The following is a 17,191-nucleotide window of genomic DNA, read 5'->3' on the forward strand; positions in this document are numbered from 1 at the left end:
AGTTCAAAACTTGGTTTGTTTTGATTGTAGAAACCTACCCCTGGAACTAGGAACCATTAGATGAAAACAGTATGTTAGGACTGTAGGACCTTTTGCTAGGAACTAGAAACCTTTAGAGGAACTTGGTATGTTTTGATTTTAGGAACCTACCCCAGTAACTAGAAACCTTTAGAGGAACCATTTCATTCATTTATCTATTTTTAAATTGTCATAGACAGAGAGGATATCCCTAACGAACATACCGGGTCATATTTAAGATATAAACAGCATGTTCAGCAAAATGTTTTAGCTCTCTTATCAACTCCAAACTCCTCCCTTCTCTGGTTTCAGCATTTTTTTTTTCCATTCTTTCATTCCATCTTTTCATCTTTTCATTATTAGATTCTCTTCCCAAGTCACATTTCACAGGGATTTACATCACACGGTGTTTGAAATCTTTTGAGCTGCCCAGATTCTGCAATTGTATCTGTATTGATTACATGTTTAGACTTTCTCTGTATCTGCAGCTCAGACTCCAGTCTCAGCGTTTTAAAACAGAAAGCAGCTCTGCCGGCTCGTCCTGGCGCTGACTCACACAAAGCTTCTATTGTGTCTTTGTTTTCTGGATCTTTGCGCTTTAATGTGTCTCATATCTGAGCCGCAGCCAAAAACACGCTACTGTGAAACTCAGTCACACAGAGGGGAAGGAAGTGATTAAAAACCGATGCATGTGCGAGGACGCCTGTCAGTCACAGCTCTGATTTATTTCACCTCTCTCTCTTATAGCTCAGGCTGTTTGATGCTCTTTAAAATTTCTGTTCTTATCTTGTGTTTAACTTAATTTAAAGACAAGACATGAGGAAAAAAAGAAATGATGACAAAGCACAAAGAAAAACAAAAAAGAAAAGGATGACTTTTGCTCAGATTTAACCCAAAACATTGCCTAGATCTTATCTTTCTATCTAATCTAACCCTGTAAGTGACTCAGAGATGTTTCTGATTGCTTTAAAAAAATCTGCATGACATATGACAGAGCTATTGAAACAGGGATTCTTTTTTTTTTTCTATTATGCAACTTTTTTCTTTACATTTAAAATGACTTAAATTAAGTAATTCATTTAATTCAAATCTGTGGATAATATCAAGGTTTTCGTTACTTTTCACCTTCTTAACCCAGATTTAAATGTTTTGTGGCTTTGAGCTGTCATATTAACCTGTCAGATACATGTTATTAACCCTTTATAATGATAAGAGTGCATACGACAGGATAAACTGAGGGTTTTCTGTTTTTTTGGCGATGTTTGATGTATGCAGCCTGAATGAGGAAGCTTCTTAACATAATCTGAAAAGTTTCCTGATGTGTTTATGAAGCCTGGTGGAGCAGAATCTGCAACCTGAGCTGCACGAAATGAGCAGAAACAACAAGACAAATGTTAAATAAACCCCAAAGAAAACAAAAGCGGTCAGGGAGCAGAGTGACTAATGATGATGATGAGGAGGAGGAGGAGGAGGAGGAGGAGGAGAGTTTCAGGTTGGACGAGTTCGGCCTTCATTGTTGTTGTGCAGCTTTAGTCGGCGTGTGATAAGAGCAGAGATCCAAACTCTTCTGTCAGCTATTGTCTTCACCTCATTGCACATCACAACAAGTTCATTTTGTTGGTTATTTAAGAGTTAAGGTAAAAGAGTTTTAAATTAAGATGAATCTTCAACCAAAAACACCACAAAGAAGGAAACAAGGATCAATCCCACGGTGGCAAAAAGTACTTTCACTTTTACAAAACGCAAACTAGAGACACGCTGCTGTCAAAGTACCCAGCTTTTAGACCGAGCCACGATTTTGAGTTGTTACAGCGAGCCGACAGGAAACAGGTCTGACAGCTGGATTTCACCTGTCAGGTGTCACACGTTTACTTTAAAGGTAAAAAATCTCATCACAATTGTATTTTACCTAAATTCCTTCATTCATGCGGTGCTAAACATGTTGAAATCGTAACACATCTAAACATGTTTTACGATTGTAACAACTCTTTGTGACTTCAAAGACAAAAAAACCCCCTCACTTTAAGCTTTAACTTGGATTTATTTTGGTCATTTAAGACGAAAAATGTTAAAAGCAGAGACTTTTAAACCTGCTTTTATTTATTTTCAGAAGAAGTGTTACGTCCCAGCTTAAACGCCCCAACATAAGGTGAAGAAACGTTGGTTTGATTTTGAAGGATTTAACTGCCTTAGCAAAAGATAAAAGACCACATGACGAGATCCACACTTTGTCAAGTGTAAAGTAGGTGTTGGAGAGGAGCATAAAGAAATGGGTCCTAAAGAAATGACGGAAAAGCCACTCTTGAGTCATACGGTTCTTCTGCACCTGAAAGAGCAACAGGGACAACATGTTGTAACCCTGGAAAGAAGCCTAAGACTCCGAAGCAGGTCATGCTTGAGCATGTCTGAGGGGCACACAGCAAAACCAAGAGTCTCAAACTTCACTAAACATACATGAGGCTCATACAATAGTAACAGTGGTCACCCATTGTCCTGTACCGCAACAAGTCACCATATCAACAAAATTCAGTGACGCAAATGTCCTAGTGGCCAACCACAAAATGTGGAACCATGCCCATTCAATGATCTTCACAAGTGTGACTCAGCGCACACAAAGCACAGTTACTGCCATCACCCAGGCAGCAAGTGGACCAGGAGCAGCATCAGGAGTCGCCAACCTCTCCTAAACACTAAAGATTGTGGTACAAAAACACCCACCTCACTACAAAGCTGTAACTAAAGCCCACTTTAGTTCGGCTGAACGTCTCCCTGATGAAACCACAAGACCATAACTATCAAATGATCTCAAACCACTCTCAGAATTTCCAACAAAATTCAGTATCAGTGGTTTAACTTTGAGCAAATCTCAACCTAAGACACCTAAAAACAATTAAACTAACTTCACTTACCCAGCCCTCAGTGGTGTACCAGGCTTAAAAACTGAACTTGTGATCTGTAGTTTATTGTGAAACTCTGAAGTTTACCTCCACCCAAGATAGCCAAACGCAATAAACTAAAACAACAACACAAAAAACACAAACAACTGCTTCAGTGGAGATCAAATGAACCTCAAATAAACTTCTCACCAGGAGAGTCCAAAACAACCCGGACGAGCCCCCAGTTATGTTATAACCTCGATCAAAAGCACCATCAAAAATTTAAGACTGATACCAAAGTTTACAGAGATGTTGGTTTAATTCTGAACTATAACCTCAGTAAAAATGACAACCTAGAGAGTCTGAAGGCAACAAACAGTCAGGACAAGGGGGGAAAAGATCTGGGTTTAAGCATCTTTAACAAATGTAAACAAAACTTATTTGTTCAAATTCAGTTAAATAAATGTGATAAATGTAATGTTATTTAAACCACATTTATTCCTGATTTTTCCTTCTTCTGAAAACGGAATATCTTTTCTGTATTAGGAATCATCCTCTGATTTCATGTAGTCTTTGCTCAAATGAAGCAAAAATATTGAAATACACAAATTCTTTAAAAATAATTTTATTGCTTATTTTCCTTAATTAAAAGGAATATCTAATTAATTTGCACTGGATTTTAAGAGCCATCTTCTGATTTCATGATTTGAAGAATTTACAGAGAAATAATCTTCATTAATGTCCACTTCACTGTTCTTCAAAGAGGCTGGTGTTCTCTGCTGTTTCTAAATGCATCAGTCAGATGTAAAAAAGGGGGAAAATAAGAAGCCTGCACTAAGTGCATGTGACTCTTATGAGTTTAAAAGGTCTGAGCGAGGCTCAGTCAGATCATAAAGTGACTGAAAATCACCAAAATTGTTTATAATTTTAACCTGCTAAAGATTTGAGGACAGAAACGTGGTGACTAAAGGCAGCACTTTAAATAAATGCCTGGGCAGTCACAATATGTCTATTTGCTTTCAACACAAAACAAACACGATTTTTATCCTGAAACCAGAAATCAATCACCAGAAAATCTTTAATATCATGAGGCAGATGGTTGCTGCTTTCTTTTCTTTCACTTTAAGAGCAAACGGATGTTTAAAGCTGATTTCTGAGCCTTTGCCCACTTTTATTTTCAACACGTGAGACTCCAGTTAGAATGAAGATGATGGTTTTTTTTTTCTTTTTCGCTTCAGATTGTTGTGGTGATCAAAAAATGACGTCAGGGTGCCATCTAGTGGCCGAACATTGAAAATACAGAAGCTAACTGCTTTCTCACCTCAAGACAAGATACGAGAATAGAAAAAGAATAAAGGTAAGAGAATAGGATAAGATAAAATAGAAAAACATACAATACAACAAGAATAAAATACTATATACAATACAATAAAGTACTATACAAAAAAGAACAAATACTGTACAAAACAGAATGAAATGCTTTGTTATAGTAGGAAAAATTGCACTTGGTAATATTGCACATCAGTGAGGCAGTTACAATTGTGTATGGGATGTGTGTGTCTGTCTGCATGTTTGTGGTCATCTGCTGAGACCATATTGTGGAGTCTGACAGCAGTTGGAAGAAAGACCTGCGAAATCTCTCCGTCCCACACCGTGGGTGCCGCAGCCACTGAAGGAGCTGCTCAGTGCTGTCAGTCTCCTGCATGGGGTGGGAGATGTTGTCCATCAGGGATGACAGCTTAGCCACCGTTCTCCTGTCACTCACCACCTCCACTGGGTCCAGAGGGCATCCTAGAACAGAGCTGGCCCTCCGGATCAGCCTGTTCAGTCTCTTCCTGTCCCCGGCGGAGATGCTGCCGCGCCAGCAGACCACACTGTAAAAGATGGCTGAGGCCACCAGAGAGTCATAGAAGGTCTTAAGGAGTGGGCCCTCCACTCCAAAAAACCTGAGTTTCCACAGCAGGTACAGCCTGCTCTGCCCTTTTCTGTAGAGAACATCTGAATTGTGAGAATTTTTACCAGTGACACCAATATAACATCTCCACATTCACAAATATACATTTCTGACATTCAAAAACAAAACAAAAACAAATCAGCGACCAATATAACCACCTTTCTTTGCAAGGACACTCAAAAGCCTGCCATCCATGGATTCTGTCAGTGTTTTGATCTGTTCACCATCAACATTGCGTGCAGCAGCAACCACAGCCTCCCAGACACTGTTCAGAGAGGTGTACTGTTTTCCCTCCTTGTAAATCTCACGTTTGATGATGGACCACAGGTTCTCAATGGGGTTCAGATCAGGTGAACAAGGAGGCCATGTCATTAGTTTTTCTTCTTTTATACCCTTTCTTGCCAGCCATGCTGTGGAGTACTTGGACGCGTGTGATGAAGCATTGTCCTGCATGAAAATCATGTTTTTCTTGAAGGATGCAGACTTCTTCCTGTACCACTGCTTGAAGAAGGTGTCTTCCAGAAACTGGCAGTAGGACTGGGAGTTGAGCTTGACTCCATCCTCCACCCGAAAAGGCCCCACAAGCTCATCTTTGATGATACCAGCCCAAACCAGTACTCCACCTCCACCTTGCTGGCGTCTGAGTCGGACTGGAGCTCTCTGCCCTTTACCAATCCAGCCACGGGCCCATCCATCTGGCCCATCAAGACTCACTCTCATTTCATCAGTCCATAAAACCTTAGAAAAACCAGTCTTGAGATATTTCTTGGCCCAGTCTTGACGTTTCAGCTTGTGTGTCTTGTTCAGTGGTGGTCGTCTTTCAGCCTTTCTTACCTTGGCCATGTCTCTGAGTATTGCACACCTTGTGCTTTTGGGCACTCCAGTGATGTTGCAGCTCTGAAATATGGCCAAACTGGTGGCAAGTGGCATCTTGGCAGCTGCACGCTTGACTTTTCTCAGTTCATGAGCAGTTATTTTGCGCCTTGGTTTTTCCACATGCTTCTTGCGACCCTGTTGACTATTTTGAATGAAACGCTTGATTGTTCGATGATCACGCTTCAGAAGCTTTGCAATTTTGAGACTGCTGCATCCCTCTGCGAGATATCTCACTATTTTTGACTTTTCTCAGCCTGTCAAGTCCTTCTTTTGACCCATTTTGCCAAAGGGAAGGACGTTGCCTAATAATTATGCACACCTGATATAGGGTGTTGATGTCATTAGACCACACCCCTTCTCATTACAGAGATGCACATCACCTAATATGCTTAACTGGTAGTAGGCTTTCGAGCCTATACAGCTTGGAGTAAGACAACATGCATGAAGAGGATGATGTGGACAAAATACTCATTTGCCTAATAATTCTGCACTCCCTGTATGCGGTGCGCATAGATGCACACCTTTCAGCATTGATGGTGCCTTTCCAGATGTGCAACCTGCCAGTTCCATAAGCACTGATGCACCTTCATAGAGAGATGTAGGCTTTGAACTAAGCGTTAATAACAAGCCTAATGATGCTATCCTCTTCAGTCCAAAGTGTGTCTAAACATTCGATTTGTTTTCTTTGTTCTAATGTGAACAACATATGGGTTTGTGAGCTTTCTAGATCCTTTCATTCTGTTTATACATTCATTTTACACGGTCACAGTTCAGTTTCCCTCAACTCAAGCACTTCAGAACATTATGGAGAATGTAAAAGTCAGTAGTGAGGGCCGTGCAACCTTTCTCCGTCATGTCTTCCTCTTCTTTCACTGCACTCACTGTTACCAACAGTTGGGTGTCACTGCTTCAGCCTTGATCACATTAACCACACACTGCCTAGATTATCTTAAAAACTCAACATCACAGCTTGTCTCTTGTGTTTTCAGGTCCAAATGATCCTTCAGTTTCCAAAATCAAACAAACACTTAGAGGCAAAACCTGTCCGGACTCATTCAGCTCGAATGAAATGATCGATGTGGTCATTCTGCCCGGTGTTACAATAAAGTTTAACATCAAGGTATCCATGAAAAAGATGATTTAGGAGGTCTAGCTGATTAAGATGACAACGTTTCTATTTATTCTCTATTCTGACTGAACCATTTCTTTAAAAAACAAACAAAGTTGTACACTTCTGCTTTCATTTTGGACAGAAACAGACTGAAAACTAAGTATCAGTGACTTTTGACAGATGACAGTGTGCTAGATGTGGAGCTGTGATTATGCTAATCTCTTTTTTAATAAAGCAAACACTGTAAATTTGATTATTCATTTTATTATCACATTAAGAAGAGTTTATCTACAAGCCGATAGCAACAAACACATTCCAGCTTTAATTGAGCTAAATGTGTAATTAATTAGAGTATATGCAGATGATGCAAAGATTTAAAGGGCTGATTCCCTTTGAAACTTTGATTATAAATTATGACTTTATTCATAAAGGAAGTGAAAGCTTATTACAAAAGGAGTGTCTGGAAGTGGTATAATCAGATATGAGGAATGTCTGATACTGTAATACTGAAAACAGACATACAAAAGAGCTAAATAACGAGAAAAATTAGGTTTTAAAACAAGTGGGAGCACAGACACCAGTTTAAGTAACAAAATTCAGATTTGAGAGAAAGAAAAACACTCTAAAGTGTACGAACCTGTTTGTTCTCCACATAAAAAGACTGTGTGCTTCCTGTGAACTCCAGTTTTACAAACAATTGACAGACCTGCTTCTGTTATTGAAAAAAAACAAAAACAACTTGTGGTCTTCTACATGTGCCATATGTTTGTGGACACAGCTGGCAGTGAGGAGAGTTAAAGTAATCTGATTGTTGTGTAGATAAAGCACGATTTCAATCTGCCCCACAGCCCTCAGATGCTGACATGAGCAGCACGTTAATACCAGACATATAGCAGACGTGTCCACATACTTTGGGCCATTCACAGCTGTGCACAAAGAGTGAGTAGTATCATGTGGAGAACAAGCAGACGCCAAAGAAGAAGAGAAACAAGAGTGTTGTGCTCTGTGTTTGGCAAGTGAGGAGTGAACGTATCGAGTGCATTTGCAGCTGCTCATCTGAAGCTGCTTCAGTCTCTCTCAGAGAAGTTTTCCTTTTCTTTGGTTTTTGGCACACGGTCGCGTTGCCGCTGAGCTCAGAGTACGCAGCAGTGCTTCTTCTTCTTCTTGCCACTCGGCCAATTTTTGTCTTTACTCTCAGACATTTTCTTCTTGCGGACCTCCCTCATGAGGTCAAAGAACACCTGCAGACAGATTACATGGATTAACTGTTGGTCAGAGCCTTGTCTCAAAGGTCAGAGCTCTTTGTTTTGTTTCTTTTGTTCTCTACCTTGTCCACATTGGCTCTCGTCTTGGCTGAGGTCTCCACGTATTGGACGCCCCACTCGCTTGCCTTTGCCGTGGCCTCTTCAGCAGAAACCTGCCGCCGATCCTCCAGATCTGACTTGTTCCCCACCAGAAGGAGAGGGATGGCCTCCTCTTCTTTCACCCGCAGGATCTGCTCCCTGAAAATACAAGAGAGATTTTCAAAGTACAGGTCACTCTACATTAATGGTCCTCAAAGTTTCTTTGAGACAAGACTATTAAACATTGATGCCCTCATTAGTCTGTTAAAGTAAATATTCTCATTTTATCAGTGGTAGAAAATGAAGCTGCAGTTCTTAGAATGTCAACAAGAGGCTGGGTCCAACAGTGAGTCAATCTCCACTACAGATGTGCAGTAACGCACTACAAGTAACACGTTACTTAATCTAATTACTTTTTTCAAGTAACGAGTAATGTAAAAGCTTACTATTGCAAAAAGTAATTAGATTACTGTTACTTTCCTGTAAGCATGCTGCGTTACTGCGTTACTAAACTGTTGTGATTTTGTTTGTGAGAGTGTCTCATGACAATGACGTAAGCGCGTGCAACGCCCATGGCAGTGAAAAATCAAACTTCAAATCTGAGCAAGCATGTAGCAAGCCGCCACGGGAATGTGAAAATCACAAACCCCAAGATCCCCCTGCTGTCATGACCGCTGCGGCACCAGGCAACACTCCACCCTCCCCACTCCTGCTAAACAGGTGACAATAGATTTAAGAGCGACGGGGCTTAGTATCGCTGAATCTTTCATTTTATTTATTTTTTGCTGTGTTTTACATGCATCTATTTGAAAGAGTGTAAAAACAAAACATTATTTTATTTTATATGCTGGAATATGCAGAAAATGGTTTTAAATGTTAAACAAATGTTTAACATTTAAAAGTCAAACACAGTTGCACATAATTTAATTTTTGCTTGAAGCAATGTGTATAAAGTTAAAAGATTAAAAGAAGTTTTAAAGAGAGGCTTTTTCATTTGATTACATTTTATATGATAGATTATGCAGAAAAAGTAGAATTGGGCTGAAAGGTCTGTTGCTTTATTACGTATTCAGGTTGTGTATGAAAAGTAACTAAGTAACTCATTACTTTTGAAAATAAGTAATCAGTAAAGTTACGGGATTACTGTTTTGGAGACGTAATAAGTAATTAGTAACTAGTTATTTTTTTTCAAGTAACTTGACCAACACTGATCTCCACAGATTCCCACGTTAAAATGTCTGAATTTACAACAGAAATAAACATGTTTACAGCACTCTCCAAAAAAAAAAAGCAAGCAAACACTTTTTGTTCTCTAATTTTCCGTCACAACAGCTGTACAGCAGTGATTTCCTCTTTTTTATGACTCACCTGTTTAAACTTGGATCACGACTTAAAGTTTGCCTTTCTAGTTTTTACTGAAAGCTGTCAGCAGTTCTTTACTGTAGCTGCTAGCTGTGTGCTGCGCTTGATCTAAAGTCCAGCCTTTATGGGAAGGAATGGGAGGAATCTGTTGACTTAAAAGCGACCTGTGTGTGGTTCTTTTGAGTTTAACAGCTCAGTTTTCGTGTCAACATGTAAATGTGATTTTTTTTTCCCCAGGGCTGAATTTTTAAAAATGTTTTAAACACAGTCATTTTCACTGCCTGGTTGTATATTACTGTGGCGATTTTACTCCACATAAGTCGATTAAAATGTACCTCTGCTTGTTAAGAAGACTCAGACACTGACCTGAACTCCGACGTTGCTGTGAATGACTCGTGCTCTGTGATGGAGAAGACGAGCAGGAAGCCCTCGCCACTGCGGAAATAGTTATCCCTGATGGCTGCGTAGTCTTCTTGACCCGCCGTGTCCAAAATGTCAATCTGCACGTCCTCGCCGTCCAGCACCACCTTCTTCCTGTAGCTGTCGGCTTTGGTGGGCTCGTAGTCCTCCACGAACTGCGAGCAAAAACAAGGGTCACGTGACTGGGGAGAAGAAACAGCACAGAGGGAAGGGCTGATGGAAAAGGTAGTTCTCGAGTCTCACCTCGTCATACATGAACTGCAGGGTTAGGGCTGACTTCCCTACACCGCCGCTGCCCACCATGATCACCTTGTGGAGAACCAGAGAGCTCTGGTTTTTGTTCTTACCAGAGGCCATGACTCTGGTCTAGGTCAGGTGGCTCACAGCTCTGCTCTCGAGTTCTGACGACCTGTAGAGACCAGCAGAGGTCAGCAGGAAAGGACATGAAAAGACTCACACATTCATTTTGGGACTTACAAAAAACCCCACGTTTGGTTTGGCACAGATTTTTATGCTGGATGCCCTTCCTGACACAACCGTCACAGCGCTTTGCGTCTCCTCCTGAACTTGAATTGGGGATCTCTCATGTGTCAGGCAAACTTGTTAACCACGACACTATAAGCCACTATATGATGTGCACCTTCCTAGATATGCAACTACACGCTGACACAGATATAAATGCAATGATGATGTTGGTCACTTGCGCAGGCAGCGTCACAGAATCTACATAGGTTCAATGCAGAAGTATAATTAAGGTGTGACGCAGTCTTGAGATTCCTTACCAGGTGATTCAACTACCACTCACTCCTTAGCAACTCATATGATGACAACAGGATGGGTCAACAACTCATAGGACAACCTGTGACTCCACTGTAGGGTGAACACCTGGAACTACCAATCAGCTTTTAGAGCAGATGAAACCTCTCAATGAGATGAAAACCATGTTCAAGAACCTTAAAAACAAAGAAGCCAAGTTCTCTTCAGCACAAATGCCTAAGACTACCAGGAACCTGCTATTTCTAAGACCTGGACACGCTGCTTGAATAATTATTTTGGCAAATATTGGGATCATGATTTATCAGGAAAGCATTGGCAAAAAGTCAAAAGAAAAGTATATTTTTAATAAAGGGGATTTCCTGGAATCTTCAAATAAAATTCAGATAAAAAAATAAAGAAATTAATCACTGTGAAGTTGTGATTTCAACCTATTAAGGATGGGGAATTAATGAAATGCGTAAAGTCAAAAATGGCAAAAATGAAGCATTATTGCTTTAATTACAGTCCTGCTCTACATGTGAACGTTTAAGGCTTCTCCACTGTGACCTGCAGACTGTACTGTTATTATACATTTACGTTTTGAGGTTTTCCCTTTAAATGCAGGTTGTTACGCAGTGGTTTCACTGGTCTAGCCCACTTTAGGTCAAATTGGGCTGTTTGTGGACCAGGATCTATGGTTAATTTGCCGCCTCTGCTCTAGAGGATTCAGAAAAATTCAAACACACAGCTGAGTTTTTATGCTTTCCTCTGAGATCCAAAGAAACTGGTACAGAGTGACGCCGTTTTTCTGTTTCATATCCTCAGAGACGGACAGTCTGTGGTTTAAGTCAGCAGTTTGAAGGCTTTACATGTACATGCATATGCTTATGCTCTGTTGGTTTTATAAAGAGGTTAATGCTTTTATTTTGAAAATCAAAGTCTGGGTGCTTCTGTGTATGCTTAGACACATATGTGATAAACGTACTTCGATCACTATGTGAGCTGAAGCTGCATTTGCACCTAATTTAGTGAAGACTACAGATTTGGTGTGGCGGGGTGGTAATATTTGAATATTTTGTCATTTAGCTTGTTGTGATTATGGAGCTACGTCTCCTAACAAAGGTTCTTCTAAAAATAAGAACCTTACTGTGAGTAACGAGATTTTTTTCAGGTGCCAAACAAATGAGCAGACAGAGGAAACAACAGGATGCTTTCCATTCTTCAGCTGATTGAGATAATCACATATTTATCTTTCTGAGAGATATTGGCCTTGCTGCGTTCCTCTTGTGCTTCAGTTCCTCTTGTGCTTCAGTTGACACAAAGACGATATGGTTTGGTAGCAATGAAGACGTTTCAAGAACTCCTCAATAAGAAAAATCTCCTGGTTTGTTCGTGCTACAGTTTTCACAGACATTTTGAACATCGAGGTCCTCGTCTTCGCTCCCCTGCGTTTTGATTATGAACTCACCAATCAGACTTTTTCCACTTGCAATTGGATGGAGTTAACTTGGCTGTGAATATCAACTGTAGGTTACTGACAATGTAAAGATGTATTTGCCTCATTTACTGTCCCCTGGCTGATTCCAGCTCAGTGTGAGAGTCTTCACTGCCGTTATTTACAGTGTTTGTTAAGTTCCATTCACACAAAAAGCAACATTGTGCTTCGCTTTGAAGGGGAGTATGTTGTTTTCGGCATATAGCCAAAAACAACATACTCATGGGTTAGTTTTAAGAAATAAAAAATAAAAATCGTTCAGCCCTCATGTCGCTAGATGATATTTCAGGCTTCTCACAAGGCAATCAGTGGTCTCCTTCGCCTTTACTGGTAGCGGCTTGAGTGGACGTGGCTTAACATCGAACAAACGTTCTACTAGACCAGGAATCTCAAACTCATTTTTACAGTAGCCCTTAAGTGTGCCAGCTCAGTGAAACTCGCCTTTTTTGTCAGTTTAAATAAGCTGAAGCACACATGTAATCCCAGAGATATCTTAATGTAAGAAACAAGAAGTGCAATTTCATCAACATGTCTCAGTTTTTCTACATAAAGAAGTGTTGGAATAAATCTGAAATTCTGACATTTAACTGCTTATTTGTAACTTATTTACTCTGGTGGCACATGAATGGCTACAAGGAGGTCTTTATCAGCGGGAAAAGCTGTAAAACCTGTGAAAATACAGGTACAAGTCCAACATTTATGCCCTTCTTCACTTGTTCCAAAAGCTGTTCAGTGGGGCCGATTAGAGCCTTTGCCAGGCCGATTCTAGCCCTCAGTGCCTGATGTTTGACACCCCTATACAAAGCTCTAGTTCTTACAAAGTCTCTGCTGTTAGCGTGCTTCACACTGTGATAGCTTTGTGGTGTTGTAAACACAGAAAAATTGCAGAACTGAACTCAACAGATCGACTGATTGTCACCGATATGCGATCCAAGTTTCTGATTCAGGATTGGACAAATAAGTGATCAACATTTGTAATCACTGACAACGTTACATCAGCTCTAACATCAGACAGAAAGTAGAGCCCCCTTAAGCACACTGAGGGGTAAAAATCCAGCCCTGAAAGTGTCTGCACTGCTGGAAAGTACTAGGAGGAGAGCAGGGCCAGTTCCTTAGAAGCTCATGGGGAAAGTTCCTGCCGTGGAAAAGGGTCGTTAGCTTCAGGTGTGAGTGATACAGGTCTGTACACCCTGCATGAGTGATAAGTATGGGAGGTATGTGGAAAAACCCTCTCGTCAGTGACCTTTCCAGTTGCTCGACATGCGGGCAGAGATAAGCTGGAGCTGTAAATAAGCTCCGAAATTAGCCATAGATTAATAACACGGCTGGCTGAGCTCAAAGAGGAACTATATGTGCTCCTATCAACACTCAACTTCAGCTTCCTCTCTGTCCTAAACAGCTGGAAACGAGTCTCAACAAGACACTAAACAGACACTGCTCTTCCCGGTTTCTGCCCCCGTCCCTCAAACGTCATCTCTGATTGGCCTCGGGCGCGGACAGGCCTGTTGTCATTGGTCGGTCGCGCTGCCACTCAAAGCTGCCCGTAAAGCAGCGACAGATAACGATTTCTGTTCCTCCACAGGGGGAAACTGAGCGAGAATCCGCCGTTAAAACGCTGCCCGCGAGGCAGAGGCGGACCGTGCCGGGGTGAACAGCACGGTCGGACTCCACTCACTCACCTGCTGAGGTGTTTTCCTGCCGTTCACTCAGAAATCCGCTTCACGCACAACTTTTACAAGTTCTCCAGCAGACTGTGCGCCCCACCTTGTACACGGACTCGGCGAAGATCGTCTGTGTTCGCGAGGACGACCCACTCTTTCAGCTAATCGCAGGCGGCCGCTCAGCGCACGCGCAAATGTTACCAGGGCGACTGATGTACCACTTTACCCGCTAAACAAACACCAACACATGTTATTAAGCATCTTTGAAGGTTATACGATTTAAATAAAGTCCACAGAATGTCTGGCCCTGTTATTTCTAGCAGAGAAACCCGGAAACAGACACAGAGTGACACCTCCTACCTTTACCTTTACCGTCTTGTCCTCTACAGGATGTGACGTCACGGAATTCCCTGTCTTTATTGTTACTGAAAGAAAACAAATATTCATTCAGTAATATTTTTATAGGCCACTTTGACACTTCACTTTATTTACTACTATATATATATATATAGGTGTTTTACTCTGATTTATTTTTACATACAAATTTTGAAGCGCTAAATATGGGAATTAAATTAAAGCTCTTCCATAAATCTGCTTTAGATCCTTTTATTATTTAGTTTTTGTGTTTGTTATTACTTAAATGTCATATATCATATTTAACTTTTTTCAGTCTTTTTTTGTGATTTACGTCTTTGCATTTGAGCTACTTTACATTTTTATCTTTATTTTTTCTTTAAATTTCATTAATTTTGTTCTACATACAGCTGACTAAAATTTGTGACCTTTGAACTTGAATAGATGGGAAACAGAAATTTAAAAAGGCAAATAAATATGATGACTGTTTTGTTCCCTTCTTAGATCACTGCAGTGAAGTAACTGTGATCCATACAGGAGGGGAACAAATGATGAAATTAGAATAATTTTAAAAATAGAAAAATGAATAAATAAATAAATAAATAAAAATAATCTAGTAATTATGAAGCTGGATAACCTCACACTTTTTTCTTTTGGGACCATGATGTCCATAACTCATGAAAAGAAGCTGCTTTCTTTCAGTTCCCTTCACCTCTGATGACTTTATATTTTATATTTTTCAAAAAAAAAAAAAAAAAAAAAAAAAAAGGGAAAGAATGAATCGGTTCTTAAATATCAGTCTCCCAACACCCCCAGACAAACTGATGTGAAGGTCTTTACAGCAGTGTTGAGTTTGTTTCTAAACCAAAAAAAGAAGAACAATGAGCAGCCCAGACAGGACTAACAATTCTGACTATTCTGTAAACTAAGAGGACTGTGGCCTGCTTTGCTTCAGGATTTTAGTTTATGCTTATGATACCATCAGACGTCTTCTGCAGAGGAAAAACAGCAAAACAGGAACACAGATTTAAAATCAGTGATCCCGGTTTAAAGTAAAAAAAAGTTCAGTTTCTGAATTTCTCCTAGTGTGTGCCATGACCGTCTGCTGGACTGTGAAGGTACTGCAATGATCAATTATTGTAAGTAGAAAGCTACTTTCAGCTGCTCCCTGATTCACAAGGGCCGAAATAGGTTTTATGTCGGATGGTCTTCCTGTTTCAGCCCCTTCCAGCGGATTTATGTCTCCTCCCGGCACTGAATCACTACACTATGAGGCCAAAAAATGTAAATCTTAATTCTAACAATATGTTACAAAATAAAACCAACAGGAATATAACGTTTTAAAAGTCACCTCTTTAAAACTTTTATATGATTTAATGCTGCAGCATGAACTTATAGGATCAGATGCAGTTTTATAGGCTGAGCCAAATGATCACCCATCAATCTTCAGGACCAAAGCAGAATGCGGTTGGTTTAATTCTTATGAGACTCTGTAGGACAAAGTACTTTGGAAGGATTATTGAAACACATTTTTTCTCTAAAAAATTTCTTTGTTTCTTGGATTAGCTTGGAGACCTGTCCAGGGTGCTCCATCTTCAGACAGTAACAGCTGAGTTAGACTCCGTTTGGAAAGTAAAGCTGCAGACAAACAATTAGAAAAGCAAAATGAAAACAAAGGAAACAGCTAGATTTTCTCCTGTGTGATGATCTGAGGTTTGGCCAATGTTTGATTTTCTTTTTTTTTTTTTTGTTTTTTTTTTTTTGCCTGTCCCATTTGGTTCTTTAGCCATCAGAATTGTTGTCTGAAGACCAACAAGGATACCCAATGGATTTACTTTGCCAAATGGATCTTCGTGGCATTGCCGTATTGGTCCATTTGGTCGATCTTTGTTTTTATTATTTATTATATTTTATTTTCAGATGTTACAGATGGGACAGACATGAGTGAGGGCAATGTTTGATTTTCACATGTCAAACTGGGCTTCAGTCTAAAGTCTGGTAAGTTTGGCGACTTTAGAAGAACCAAAAGCACAATGAGGAGATCTTTGACTTTCAGTGGAGCAAATTTTCAATCAGTCTGTGAACAAAGAGAATAATTTCCTTCACAGCCTCATCAATTTTATGTTAACTGTTTAACTTTTGTCCCCTTTTCACTTGGATAGATCCCAATTTTTAGGTTTCTGCTGCAAAATTTCAAAATCATACATTTACTTACCTGGAAAGCATGAACATTTTCTTGGGGTGCAAAACTATAGAATTATTGAAAGATTTTATACATGATGTAGTTTCAGTGTTTGGAACAAAGATGGCGCCATTTCATTACTTTCCTCACGCATGACAAGGAGGAGCGGAGATCAATGACTAAAGTGCCAACCTTTATTGAACTGGTGCTATATGGAGCTCCAAAGTTAAGTAAAACCTGTTTTTAACCTTTTATTTTATCATATTTAGGATATATAAAATAGAATACATTTAAGAGTTCGTATTAATTAGAAATTATGATTCATGTGGTCATTAACTGTGAGGATAAAAAGGGAAAAGCAGATTGTGTCTGCTCTTCAGGTTGTTTTGCCTTGTGATAATCACCAGCTGAAAGGTCAAAGGTCACTGAGCCCAGCCTCTCTGCCTATCTCGCTAGTGCTGGCTGTAAAGGGGTGTGACGAGCTCATTTGGTTCTCAGTTTTACTAACAAATGTTGTTGTCCGGACTTCCTGCCGTGTCATTAGGACGAGCTGTTGCGGATCATGTTCCATTTGACTACAAAGAGCGAGGCTCTCCGATTATTTGAATGTTCTTTTAGGGCTTATCGAAATGAGCTTGGCTGAAAATGTAACGCTGTGGTTTGAGCTCCCATGGTGCTTCAGGGCGTTTACGTCAAAGTTTATCCACTTGCAATAACCCCAGGTGTTTATTTTAATACATGTGGCAACATTTGTTTGAATTTCCAAAAGTATGTGGTCACATC

The 17,191-nt window shown here is 40.1% G+C and overlaps 1 protein-coding gene across 1 annotated transcript; it reads right to left on the reverse strand.

The window, feature by feature from the left end:
• Positions 1-7,059: 7,059 nt before the first annotated feature.
• Positions 7,060-14,081, reverse strand: LOC146547171 (ras-related protein ralB-B-like). The gene is made up of 5 exons (XM_085264290.1): positions 13,891-14,081; positions 10,204-10,369; positions 9,907-10,115; positions 8,163-8,337; positions 7,060-8,076 (listed from the first exon to the last, which is right to left on the reverse strand). The coding sequence occupies exons 2-5, from the start codon at positions 10,315-10,317 to the stop codon at positions 7,969-7,971; spliced, it is 606 nt and encodes a 201-aa protein (XP_085120416.1). The 5' UTR covers positions 10,318-10,369; positions 13,891-14,081; the 3' UTR covers positions 7,060-7,968.
• Between the last annotated feature and the right edge of the window lie 3,110 nt (positions 14,082-17,191).

This window comes from Mchenga conophoros, linkage group LG23, assembly GCF_057382185.1.
Source record: "Mchenga conophoros isolate Kocher_MC1m ecotype Shallow Benthic linkage group LG23, M_conophoros_male_GT1.1, whole genome shotgun sequence".
In the NCBI taxonomy this organism is placed as follows: Eukaryota; Metazoa; Chordata; class Actinopteri; order Cichliformes; family Cichlidae; genus Mchenga; species Mchenga conophoros.